We start from the raw sequence: 14,415 nt of genomic DNA on the forward strand, positions 1-14,415 counted from the left end.
CGTGCTTTTTTCGACCATTAGTCGTGTGTGCTCGTCTGTGTTTACAGGGTCGTTCCACCCAAAACTGATGTTTCTGTTACAGGTGGGCTGTGGTGTGGTGAATCATCCACTGGGGGGTGTAATCGTGAGATCTCCTCTGGGGGGGTTCTGAATGTGCTTTTACGCGCTACACTGGTTTCTTCTGCCCAATGCCTCCCCAATAAACAAAGTAACTAACAAAGAGCCCATTGGTAATTCCTGAAACAGGTGGGTGGAGCTGGGAACTCAGGAACAAAAGTTTACCCTCCATAATAAGCTCAAAACAGAACGTCACCCTCTTAATTAACATGGACTATTTGTAATCCTTTTTTCTGCAAGGATTAGTAAATAGGAAAATATATCATATTTACTTGTTTGTTACTTTTTGTTTACATTTCTTCAGTTTCTTCCTGGTTTCCAGGCCTAGACAAGTGATACATCCCAGGAGTCTTCAGGAAGGGAGGAGGGGTTTTCTCAGCTAAGCACACTCGCCTGCTTGTATGCCTGAACTAAGGGCAGATGGATTCCAGGAAGTAAATGCTACACGAATCATCTGCCCGTACTGAAAATGGCCACAGCCAGAAATGCTAGGGGGCTGTTTTTCAAAGTGATTTCTCGTCAAAATAAAGCATGGAGACATGGATGGATGGGGGAGTTTGCTTTGAATATTAAAAATGAATTAATTAGCATTTTTGATTTGTGGTGCTCAGGGGCAGTGTAGTTCTGCTTTACGCTTATGTAGCGCGCCCCCTGAGAAGGCTTTAGCCCTTTTCCCCCCTTTAAAGCACACACAGCCAGGCACACAGCATTTTTGGATTTCTTCCAGTGGCTCCAAAGAACAGTCTGGGGTTTTTGGGGGTTTTATTAGGAATTAAGAACTTTGATAGGGGGTGGGAGCATGGATATCCCAAAACTGTAGAACTGAACAACTTGAGGACTCCTTAACTTAACTGGCTGCACTTAAAAGAAAAAAAAGAGAATGTCCCACAGGCCGTCTATGACTAGTACTTCCTCTAAGCTCTATCCAGTGAGCTTCTCCAGACCCGAATTGATCCCCGGACTCAGACTTACCAAGGTTCCAGCTATGCTTAGCTGGGGGGTCTATTTGCATTTTCCTGAAGACTTCCTCTAGAATTTCATATTGGGGTCTCCTCCAGCAAGACTGGACCCAAGAATACTGTACCCTGCTGCTCAAGCTTCAGACTATTTATAGGCCCTCTCACCACCTACTGGGCACACATCCTCAGGGATTGTCTGAAGTCCCATAAATATTCAGGCTGCCCACTCTGTCTTTCCTGTCACTCTGGTTTTAAAATCCTCTAGAACAGTGTTTCTCAACCTTTTTTCAGTCAAGGCACCCTTTAAATTTATAGACAGTCCCGAGGCACCTTTTAAAATTATGGACTGTCTTGAGGCACCCCATTCTAAAATGGGGTGCCGCAAGATTTTCCATAATTTTAAAAGGGCACCCCATTCTAAAATATGAAAAACTATTTTAATAGCTTTATATAACGCAGCAACATCCACACATATAGGATACCCAACATTAGAGGTGATTTATTCTTCCAAAGCAAACACACTTTTGCACGCTGGTACTGACTAGTATTCCAGTGTTTCTCTTCTCCCTGTTTTTCTCCCTCACTGAGCTAATGTGACCCCAGCACTGGTGGAGAGGGGAAGGGGAGGGTCAAACTAGGATTCTCTGCAGGCAACTGACATCCTCCTTATCAATTGATGAAGTCATTGGTTGACAGGATGTCGGCGGCTAGAAGGTCGTAATGGTGCACAATGAAAACCTGTGGCTTTGTGTAACTAAAAGACAGGCTTGTTCGATCCGCTGGCTTGTATACAAGTTTAGGGCAATTTTTAGAGATTTTGGCAAGGCACCCCTGAAGAAACCTCAAGGCACCCTAGGGTGCCTGGGCACCCTGGTTGAGAAAGGCTGCTCTAGAAGACAAGGGAAAATAACAGAGCAGCAGTCTGTGAAACACTGAGCAGACCTAAATAATCTACCCCTGCTCCTCTGGTCACAGAGGAGCCAAACTAAATTTACATAGCGGTCTATTCTGCACTAGAAGAGTGCTACATTAAGATGTGGAAGTTTAACATAGTTACATTAGTCCAGCTTGGACCAATGTAAGTATGTGTGTGTCATTCCTGTGGGATCCCCCTGTGGAAGGTGGAAATCACTGTAATAGTCACCCCTACTTCACCGCTACTACAGTAATCTCCACTAGCTTCCAGGCTGCATGCTGAGCAGCTGCCCTTCCCATCAATCTCAATTATTGCAAAGCCTTCACTAGCTGTTTGAGGGGGATAGGGATCCAATCAGAGAAGACTTTGCATTAACTAAGAAAATGCAAAGTGTTCTCAGAACGATGCCTATGCTTGAGCTGGCGGCCTCCTGTGTTCAGTAAACTGCTCGGCCCCTGAGCCAGAAACTAGGGGCTATCACTGTAGTAGTGGATTTCCAGCTTCCAGGGGGATCTCACGGGTATGGTACGTACACAGGGACGGACTGACCATTTGGAAACTCGGCACTGCCTGAGGGCCCGGGGTCAGTAGGGGGCCCCATGAGATGCCCCTGGTAACTTTTTCATAGGCTTTTTTGAGTTTGAGCAAGGACACAGGGGCCCCATGATCCCCTATTGCCCGGGGGCCCCATGAGTTGTCAGTCCGCCCCTGTATGTACATATTTACATTGGTCCAAGCTAGACCAATGTAACTCTGTAAAAATTGCTGTACCTAAACTTTCGCTTTAAAGCCCGACTCCAGGCAAACAATCGTATTTCAATACTGCATTCTACATAACTTACCTTACTCCTTAGCGTTGCGGCCATACGCATCTTTGAAGCCCATACTGCAGTGTTCCTCCCTGAACGTCCCAGTTTCCTCTATGTCCACTTTTGATTTCCTGCCTGTGGACCATCCGTTGTATGCTGTCCAATATATTAGCTGACACTTGTCCCCTCATCTCCCCCCCATGTACTTCTTCTGGAGCTGAGCAGTGTGAAAGGTCCCTGCCACTGAAAGTTTTGCTGACACCAATGGGAAAATGTCTGTCTCCTAAAAATTCTACTTATCTGGTTACCACATGCTTGCTTAAGACCTTAAAGGATAAGTTTACCTTTCATAACATGTTACACCCATATTCAGGATGTAACATGTTATGAAAGGACCGCTCCCCGCTCCCCTGCTTTGACAGCTAGCAGGAGATCTTCTCCCCCTGCTAGCTGTCAAAATAAAAAAAAAATGCGGCTATGTGGGTCTGCACCTGCCCAACCGCATCAGTCATACATAACAGTAAACATGCATGAAAAGTAGAAAACTAACTACTTAACTATGTACTGTATATATGGAGAAGGGGGATTGGGTAAAGCAGGGTCATATGGGAGTACAAAGTAACATAGCACAAGACAGGCCAAGACCAGGGCCAGAATGGGTTGCAAGTTCAGGGAGTAACAGATCCAGTATATAAAAGCACACCGGTAAACCGCAGAGGCACTGTGCGATTCCAGAGTTCAGGTTAAATACCTTCTTACAAGCCAGCATAATGTGCTGATTAATTGGTGAGACCTGTATTGTCTCCCGTTATATTGTAAAGCGCTGAGCAAACTGTTGGAGATATATAAATCCTGTATAATAATAACAAATGAATGAATGCACCACAAGTCTTCAAACTGATCCACGTGCTCCTCCACCAAACATGAACTTCAGTCTGCTTACCGGAGGTAAAGACCCCAAACTATAGGAGGCCAATAGCGTTTGAGGGTGAAATAACCCCAATAAACACCAGATCACACTGCAGCATGGACCACCAGCTCTTCAGATCTCTCACCACTTGCACGAATTAGTAGCTAGTTTGCGTCACTCATGGCCCCAGCAGGACCTCATTAAGCCACAGAAAAAGAGGCATGGAGGAACCAATAGTGCATTACCTGTAAAGGTAAATTTGTCTTTATTACTTTGCATAGATTTAACAGACAGATCATGAGAAGTATAAAGAACATGTACAGGTAAGTAAACAGAAAAACATCACAGATGTGGCTATGATCCAAGTGGATGTATGAAAATGATGCAGTACAACCGCAAGAGGGCAGGATCAATAACTCATAATACGGAGGTATAGCATAACATGGTATGAGGGGGTATCCCCAGGCGAGAAGTATGAAACAATATGAGAGAATTCCGTACAACCAAGAGTGTAAACCTAAACTGAGAAAGAGAAGGTAGAGAGAAAAAAAAAGGGGGGAGGGAGCCAGTGGAAAGGATATCGAAGGAGGAGAAGAGAAGGGGTTGTGAGACGGGGACGGCAGAGTGCATTACCTTTAAAAACAAGCCCTGTATTTTGCTCAAATGTATTAACAGACATGTATAAAGCAACAGCATAAATTCGCTCAAACAAGCACGCATGCGTCATGATGTCATCACCAAAGCCCCTCCCCTACGCATTTCGTCCATGTATCCATTCTCAGGGGGATGGGAAGTACTATGATCACCAGCTCCATCTAGCGGCCAAAATGTGGTATATTTTTCTGAAATACCTCAATCAAAAAATATAGTTAATTTTAAATGGAGCGTACAATCATAGGAAATCATAATATTAGAGAACATTTGTGAAGCCTGCATAAAAGCTTTTGGTATTCATCCAACATTTTTTTTTTTTATATTTATTGGGGGGGGTTCACATACTTTTGGGCATATACTAGGTGTGATGGTCGCCTATCCACAATCAGTTGGCCAGGAATTACAGGAGGCTGGTGTACAGCTTATCATATATATCATTCTATAAATCATGTGTGGGTGATAAGGATACGGAGAGAGCGATGAGCACGTATGTGCTTGTTGTTGTAAAGGCATAATTGGACTTTTTTTTTTTTTTATAGCCATTTGCTAGCCAATTATATGGAAGGCCTCGAGAACATTATTGCTCTCTATTAGCAACGAGCCGTGTACTTTCCTCCCGTCTTTCTAGAACTAGATGAGGAACATTATGGCTATTATCTGTGAGAGCTTGCAGAGGACCGGAGGAATAAAGTGTTGTGGACAGAGATAACAGCAATCCGTCACCAAGGATGCAGGCAGAGGCAAACTCGGCGGTGTCTCCAGCACCAGCAGCCAATCACAAGTTGTCAGGTTGGGTACGGCTCATTTGCAAGCCAGATGAGATGCTCATAGACTGGGTTACCTGCAGCTATGAAATAGAATCATCCTCCTTATTATTCTTCTTACAGTTAAAGCTTCATGACCCCCATTGCTTTTCATTTCCTTTCATATCTGTAGAATTTAAATATTGGCAGGCTGGTAATATCTGCCACTGGGGCTAGTTCACACTACAAACTTGAGCAATGCAGGTGTTAATGTAATATTTAAACCCTCAGCATTTTTTGAGCTTAATACATTGAGCATGAAAATAAACATTCCTCAAAAAACAATTTGTTAAAATTCTTACCCCAGAAGTTGCAGTTAAAGTGTTACTAATGAATAACACAAAAAACTGCGCAAAAATTAAATAAATAAAAAATAATCACAAATAAATAAATGTCCGTGCAAAAAAAAAAAAAAAAAATATATATATATATATATATATATATATAATATTTCAAACATAAGTCCTTATTCCCAATTCCCAAAAGGATTTTCAAGACAATGTTCCAAAATGTGCTTCCACCTAATCACCACGTGACAAATAATATTGACCGCACTCACCAGATGGAGGAGAGTAATAAGCCTCATAGGATATAAGGGATCCTATAGCCCCTCAAGAGGAACTCAAATCTCCTTCTTCACGCTGCTTAGATACAGCAATCGACTCCACTCTACTTCTCCATGGAATCCTCAATAATGTGCAAGGAAAGAAAGGCTACATAGTGTAATACTGCCACTCAATACCATATAAATCCATAGAATAAGGACACTCACATGTTTCAGTAAAATAACAGGCCTTGTTTAATAGCCTCAAAGGCTTCAAGAGAACAAGTTTCCAAATTGTAAATATAGGGATCTCACGCTTTAAGAATCACTGCAGAGGATGACCAGCTTTCCACTACTAAGATGGCCGCTTGAACCGCAAAAGTCGGCGTGCGTTCCAAATACCGGAAGTGACGTAGGCCAAGATGCCGGCAGACCGGAAGTGCGTCAAAAAGTGTTACTAAACCCACAACAGTAAAGTCAGTCTGTATATGCAGTAAAGCATGCTTGTATACAGCCGGCTGCCTCCTCGGAGTCATACTACTACACAGGGCGGACTGACAACTCATGGGGCCCCCGGGCAATTGGGGATCATGGGGCCCCTGTGTCCTTGCCCACACTCAAAACTCACCCAAAAAGGCCTATAAAAAGGTACCAGGGGCATTTTATGGGGCCCCCTACTGACCCCGGGCCCTCGGGCAGTGCCCGAGTGCTCGAATGGTCAGTCCGCCCCTGCTACTACAAGCCCCCTACTACAGATGGACTTGGACACCACCTCCACATGGACCTTCTACTAGCCCCCATTGCTGATGGTCCATGCCCAAACGCACACAAGGTAGATGCGTCTTAGCGCTCCCTCCCCCCACCTAAGCATGCTTGTTATGTGGAACCTAAGGGGTTAATCCTCTGCATTGTGTAAAAAGGCTGTTTGATCTTGTCTTCTCTAATCCTCCCCTTTTTCTACTGTCCCTGATTCATCTGCTGATGAATCTGCTCTGGGAGCAAGCTGCACATGCTTAGTTTGGTGTGTATTGCTAGAGAGTCTTGGGAGAGTGCATGTGATCTGCACAGGGCCAATCAGCGCTGTTCAGACAGAGGGTCAGGAGGTATGCAGCCGCATAGGACAATCAGGAGAGAATGAAAACTCCTCCTACAAGATTTAAGCAGTGTTCTGCTGGACGCTGATAGAAGTTAAAAGACTGCTCATGAGAAAAGATATTTACTAAAATAGCTGCATTTCCATGTACTTTGGGAGACCAGATATAGTGAATGCAGGGTCTGGGGAGACCAGATATAGTGAATGCGGAGTCCGGGGAGACCAGATATAGTGAATTCAGGGTCTGGGGAGACCAGATATAGTGAATACAGAGTCTGAGGAAACCAAATAGAGTGAATGCAGGGTCCGGGGAGACCAGATATAGCGAATGCAGGGTCCGGGAGATCAGATCTAGTGAATGCAGGGTCCGGGGAGACCAGATCTAGTGAATGCAGGGTCCATGGAGACCAGATATAGAGAATGCAGGGTCCGGGGAGACCAGATATAGTGAATGCAGGGTCCGGGGAGACCGGATATAGTGAATGCAGGGTCCGGAGAGACCAGATATAGTGTATGCAGGGTCCGGGAAGACCAGATATAGTGAATGCAGGTTCCGGGGAGACCAGAGATTATGAATGCAGGGTCCGGGGAGACCAGACATAGTGAATGCAGGGTCCGGGGAGACCAGACATAGTGAATGCAGGGTCCGGGGAGACCAGAGATAGTGAATGCAGGGTCCAGGGAGAGCAGATATAGTGAATGCAGGGTCCAGGGAGAGCAGATATAGTGAATGCAGGGTCCAGGGAGAGCAGATATAGTGAATGCAGGGTCCGGAGAGACCAGATATAGTGAATGCAGGGTCCGGGGAGACCGGATATAGTGAATGCAGGGTCTGGAGAGACCAGATATAGTGAGTGTAGGGTTCTGGGTTTAGTAACACTTTAGCGTTAAATACTGCTGGCTGCTGCTCTTTTGGTGCTGCTTTCCCAAACATTCAGTCTTCACAGGGAAAAGTTAACATTGGACAGTGCAGTTTCCAGTCATTGTGTTAGATTGGAGGAGGGGCAGCAGGGGAGTGCCTTGCCACTTTCTATCCTAGGCTACAGAGCTGTGTGTTTCTATTGATGCACATAGTGTAGGCAGACACAGTTCTAGTCCTGAATGCAGGGATGGCTCCACCTTATTGGGTCCCCTGATCGCTCCTCCTTCATGGTCCATAAGCCATCCCAGATTTTTTTTCTTTTACCTTGTTTTATCTTGTTACGCCTTGTGACATCACCAGGCCAAATCTTGCAGAGACAGCTCAGTTTCTATTGACTTAGGCATGCCTCCAGAACTACATCTCCCAAGAGCCCTATTTCCAGCACACAGTGTGCATGCAGGCTGTGTGCAGCTAAGGCAGCAGCACTGTATTTTTTTGGGGAAAGATTCAATTATACGTATGTAGGACAGCGTGGGGCGCATATAGACAGAGTTCTTGGTCTTGTCTCCACCCTGTTCAGGGTTTTTTGTGTAGTCAGTGAAGTCTTGTGGGCCCCTCCCACAGCTCTGCTCTCTTCACAGGCTATGTACAGCACAGTGATGATGTCCGTACTACTTTTACAAGGTGATATTTGGGTTTGCAAAGGCATTTGTTGAAACAAAGTGGATTTATATCCTTGGAATATATTTCATTGAAGGTTTTTGTAGACGGAGTTTAGATTTAAATGTATTCAACACTTTGTGGTCGGGAGAGATTTCATACACACATTCGTTGTAGCAGCCTTTAGAAGATAAAAAAAATGTTTTTCCAGAATAACCTTCTTTTGAAAAGGCTAAAAATAACCCGAAGCGGAAGGAGCCAATTGTAATTTCAGACTTTTTTTTTTTCGCTCTGTGAAACAATTGAATGTCTTTTCTTCTTCCAGACAAGTGGAAGGTGAACTTGAAGTCATCTGGGAGTCGACGTCCAATGAGAACAGACAACTGAAGACGCTCTTACACGACACCCTAAAGCAGACCAAGCACAACTTTGGAGATTTCCAGCACAACTCCGCCATTGGCTTCAGTTACTGCGAAGTGAATTCCTTCTCTCACCAGGACGAGCCAGCTGGCTAGAGCCGAAGACGAGCAGCTTATCTCCATATTAATAAATCTCATGTTACTTTTCAATTTCCGTAAGTAGTGTGTGCCAAGGCCAGGATTATGCTGCTCCTGGTATCTGGACTTGGCGTTATCATAGATGGCGAGCCAATTTTTTTTTTTAATTAAAATGGCTGCCAGTGGCTGAATGGTTTTGATTGGCTGTTCAGTTGTGATGCACTTTTGCTAACTGTTTTCATTAGAAAACTCCAATGGACACGAGAAGGAGTCATGGCTCCTATGTGACTTCTTAACTCACAGCTAGCCCATGTATGTGGGCACAGGTGCCGGCCAAATGGAGTTCCCTAGTACTCCCCACCAGGGGTGGACTGACAACTCATGGGGCCCCCGGGCAATAGGGGATCATGGGGCCCGTGTCCTTGCCCAAACTCAAAACAGCCTATGAAAAAGGTACCAAGGGCATCTCATGGGGCCCCCTACTGATCCCGGGCCCTCGCCAGTGCCCGAGTTTCCAAATGCTCAGTCCACCCCTGGTCGTGACCCACAGGTTGAGAACCGCTGTCTAGAGTAAGCTCCTAGTGCCAACCTTGCAGGTCCTCGCTACCCATGATTCAAGTTAAGTTCACCTTTAACATCCGTACACTGCACATATGTGTCACTGGGTGACCTTTAGCCCTGGTTCACACTGAATCCGACTTCGAAATCATGAGACTTCACTCCAAGTCGCACGATTTCAAAGCCGCAGGTCAGTGTGATTTCAGGGGCGACTTGCCTGACATCTGTGTGACTTCACGCCCCTGCTCCCAACATGCAACGAAAAGAAGGAATGTCTGCACTTCATCCGTGTTGGATAAAAATGTATTGCTCTAGACCAGGGGTAGGCAACCTGCGGCTCTCCAGCTGATGCAGGACTACAAGTTCCATCATGCCTCTGCAAGTCATAGCTGTAACTGTCAGTTTTGTAATGTTGCAATGCCTCATGGGAAATGTAGTTCCAAAACAGCTAGAGAGCCGACGGTTGCCTATCCCTGCTTTAGACAAAGAACACAGAAGGTCCATCCAGACCCTCCTAAATTGATGTGTTTTACCTGAAAAGGGCTTAACTATTTGTCTAACGGGGCCATTTCTAAATATTTTGCACACCTGCAAAATCAACACAAATCTACATTTTTTGCTAGAAATTACTGTTAACACCCCCCTCCCCAAACAACTGTATGTTTTCTGAAATCCGTGACCCTGAAGAATAACTGGTAGTGGCTTCAATTTTTTATGTTGCACCCGCTATTTATCAAATGCATATTTTCAGGAAAAAATACACAAAACATATTGTTAGTGCAAACAAATACAATATGATACTCAATTTTTGGTACAATATAAAAGATGGGGTTGCGTTGAGTAAATAGATACCCAACATGTCAAGCCTTAAAATTGGGCACACCTGTGAAATCACAAAAAACCCGTGCTACCCAAAATTCTTCATATTTTAAAAGCCTTTACAGGTCATCAGTTTAGAGAGAACTATGAGATATGGCTCTAAAATAATTGCTGTCACCCTGACGTTCATGGTGATAACCTCACATGTGTGGTACAATGTGCGTTCACATATACATGATCACCCTAAACCACGCATTCGAATTGGGGTATGCACGGAGGTGCTGGGGGTGCTTTAAAAAAAAAAAAAAGTATATTATTTTTATTTAATTTTTTATCATTTCCTCTTACACTTTTCTTTATTTACCTTTATTGCTATCATCAAGCCCTCTATTTGATTGCATAGGGCAAGTGACAGGTTCTCTTTATGAAGACATCAGGGGTCTATTAGACCCCCCATGTCTCCCCTGCCCTTCACTGCAACTAATCAAGCTTGATTAGCTGCATCCTCAGTTACGATAGTCGGAGAATAACAGCTGTGAACCTGGAAGGGACGTCAAATTTGTCGATTCTGAGTTCATGAGTAACGGGGGGATCAAGGAACAGATGCACCCCCGATCACCTCCCATTCTTCTATTATGGGAGCCATTGCCCATGGTCCAAGGATCACCCAGGCAACACCGACAGAGTGACACAACCCATAATAGTGATCAGTTAACTCCTCGTGTACTACAATGTTTATAAACAGACTCTGGTAGACAAGAGGTTTTGGGTGAAATGCTTCAAAGTAAGGAGGGACTGGGTGGACCTTCTATGTTCTACGGAACAATAAAGTTTTATCAAATACTGATGTCATAGGACTGAGGCAGTTCCTTGTGTTAGAAAGTTCCGTTTTCTTCCTCCTCTGGCAGCTCTTTTAATATAGTGTATGGAGATAACTGCACATATCCACCAGTATGGTAAATTTCTTATCATAGGCGAGTAGACATTCTTAGTGATCCCTTGCCGACCAGCACCATTGGGAGTTTTCTGCATGGTAAATGGAATGAGATTGGCTGTCACTACAACATTTCCAGTGTGCTAGAAAATCTTTGTATGATAAGGCCCCTTCCCACCACCGGAGGCAGTTGTCATTTGTACGAGGAGGTATCAAAAGGATTCAATACTAGTTTTGCAACACACCAACAGATGGCAGCAGAATGCTGCACGCACAGTCATAGGGAGCACCGACCTTCATAGGTCAGTGTGCCAAAAGACATTGTGCTGTGTACATCGGGAGCTGTGCAGCTGGTGCTGTTCCGACCACGTGCTTGCCACATCTGCTATTTTATCATGGACAGCAAGTTAGAACAAAGAGCAAATGTGAAATTCTTTGTGGCATATCACTGGATCTCCACAATGTTGTCAAAACAGTGACCCTTGAGCTGGATCTTCACCTTTGGGAAGAGTGCATTTTCGGGGTTCGAGCTGGTTGGCCTTCCTGATCTCTCATCGTCTTCCAGTGATGTTCTTCTGCTCATGAAGTGTGCGTGCCACTCAAAACACCTCGAACGACATTGCAGCATCGCCATAAACTTGCCAAATTATGTCAAATGTCTCTGTGGCAGATTTGCCCAGTTTCACGCAGAATTTTATGTTCGCTCTTTGTTCTAACTTGCTGTCCATGATGAAATAGCAGACGTGGTAATGCACGTTGTCAGAAAAGAACCAGTTGCACAGCTCCCAATGTACACAGGATGATGTCTTTTGGCACACTGACTTATGAAGGTCAGTGCTCCCTGTGACTTGTGCTCCCATCTGTTGGCGTGTTACAAAACTAGTCTCAAACTTTTTGATACCACCTAGTACATCAATGTGTGGCTCTATTGTCACAAGAGGGGCATAGATTTGGCTGCATTGGTGATTCAATCAGGTCTCCACAACCAGGCTAATGGTGGCGACAGACATATCAATATGATATTTCATTGTGACTAAACTCATCGAATTGAATAAAAAAAAAATCGCAAGCCAGAAGTAGCATTCGACCCAAGTCATGGGATGGCTACCTCCATAACAGCCTTTTCACGCAGTGTTTTTTTTTTTTTTTATCACAAATTTATCACAAACCACACATGATGGTTTATCTTTAACATTTCAAAGAGTGGGGCAAACCTTTCTACATTTTAAAGAAAGCACAAATGTTTGGGGGTGCTTTAGATAAATTGTAGAGACTGGGGAGACCATTTGATAAAATGTAGATTTCTAGTTTATTGACAACAATTGTACTGATATTCACTGATATTCCGTTCACTGTCACCAGTGTTCTGTGAGCTGCACCTGACATACTCTCTCTATAAGGTACATTATATTGTTATCACTGCATATATTTTTTTTACTAAAATCTTTATTACTTATAAAAACTCTAAGCTTTATATGTATTTTGTACAATAACAGTGTGATAAAAATACTATTTAAATGTATGTGTGTGTGTATATGTATATATATATATATATATATATAGACACATTTTTGTAATTATTATTAACTTTTTGTTTTGGATACAATTAGAAGGTTTTTTTTTGTTTGTTTGTTTTTATCAACTATGTAAGAAGCAGTAAAGGCACCACACCAATAGTCAAAAATGGTCTTTTAATTCAGTGCTTAAAATTTCAAGTCCTGAGCTACTAGCCAGGCCTTAGAGTTACTCGCCACCAACAAACACACACAGAGACATGTACACACACGCACAGAGACACATGTACACACACACATACAGACACATGTATTCACACACAGGCACATACAGACATGCATACAGACAGATACATGTACATACACAGAAATACACATGTACATACACACAGACACATGTACGCACAGACACATGTACGTACATACACACAAACACACACAGACACATGTACACACCCACAGACACATGTACAGATACACACAGACACATGTACAATTGTACATGCATAAACAGATATACACGTACACACACACACAGCCCCCCCCCCCACATAAAAAGTTGCAGTACTTCGTTGTTCACTCACAGAGCCGGGTACTGCACTCTAGGGGGAGGCAGAGAGCACAGCACACACTCCTTGCTTTGCTTGCACTGCGCTCAGCTATTGAGCAGTCTGACGGCTCCCAGTGCCAATGACAGATCGGGCCTGAGCTCCGAGCCTGCTCAGCAAGACGGCCCTGGGGGACACACTCGCCCCCACCATAATTTCCACTCGCCATTGGCGAGCAGGCGAGTGGAAATTTCAAGCCCTGTAATAGATAATCAGTAGAAGCCCCGTTCACATCTGGTGTTTTGGGATTGCAGGCAGAATAGCTGCAATTTTGCCTGTGATCACAAATTGCACTGCAGTCGTGGCAAAATGCACTCGTGTTTTGGTTGTCATTCATTCAATATCAATGATTCCTAAACACTGTGCGGTTCTGGTAAACTACATTGCGCAAAGCTTGTCACCCAAAAAGGAACACCTTTTGGGTGACAAGCTTCATGGGATGTGGTTTGGTGCAATTGCAACTGCTCCACATTTAGATGCGATTGAAAATGAATGGAACTCGAACGCGCATGGTGCGTTTTGCCACTGTTGCAGTGCAATTTGGGATTGCAGGCAGAATCGCAGAAGTCCAAAAGCACCAGATGTGAAAGGGGCCTCAGAAAGCCAACACATTTCAGAGGTTTAGACACCCTCCCCCCTCATTAAGGTCGAAAGCTGCCTTTCTACCTTAGAGCAACCCCTAAAATACCCTTCAGGTCTTGGGGAACCCTTAATAAAACCAGTTCATCTTTCGCCAATGGGGAAAATGCCCCTTATCACTGGAGGTCAGTAGGAAGAATGTAACCCATAAAGTGGTGGCCAGAATGCCACTCTTAGAAGCAGGTAAAAAGAAAATTGTGTCATGCTGATACTTTTGCCAAGTAGAGGTGGCTCCATCAAGGGAGGTCACTCGGCCACAGCTCAAAAACCTCCAGCAACCTTTCTTGAGGAACCCTGGTTGAGAGTGGCTGGATTAAAGGATAGGGCCAACTTTTCACAAAAAATATTAAGGTGAACTAACTCGAAATATCCTGGCCACCCTTCTAGACCTCATGGGACCTAATAGCGGGCGTGAAGCCCTGTGTTGCCAGTGTAATGATCTGTACTCTGTACCCTGCAGTACACAGCCCTGGAGTGAGTATCCATCATAATGCTCTCAATGGCAAGTGGTCATTTGGT

General features: G+C 44.3%; 1 protein-coding gene across 2 annotated transcripts in view; it reads left to right on the forward strand.

Moving 5' to 3' along the window:
• CEP89 (centrosomal protein 89) overlaps positions 1 to 11,049 on the forward strand; it is a 127,540-nt gene extending 116,491 nt beyond the window's left edge. For both annotated transcript variants that reach the window (XM_089667824.1, XM_089667825.1), the window contains exon 18: positions 8,653 to 11,049. In XM_089667824.1, the coding sequence (XP_089523950.1) occupies positions 8,653 to 8,842 (190 nt within the window). In that variant the 3' untranslated portion in view covers positions 8,843 to 11,049. The remainder of the gene's footprint in view (positions 1 to 8,652) is intronic.
• The last annotated feature ends 3,366 nt before the right edge of the window (positions 11,050 to 14,415 follow it).

Source organism: Staurois parvus, unplaced genomic scaffold (genome assembly GCF_062004578.1).
Source record: "Staurois parvus isolate SC_StPar_1 unplaced genomic scaffold, SC_StPar_1.0 ptg003601l, whole genome shotgun sequence".
NCBI classification, from domain to species: Eukaryota; Metazoa; Chordata; class Amphibia; order Anura; family Ranidae; genus Staurois; species Staurois parvus.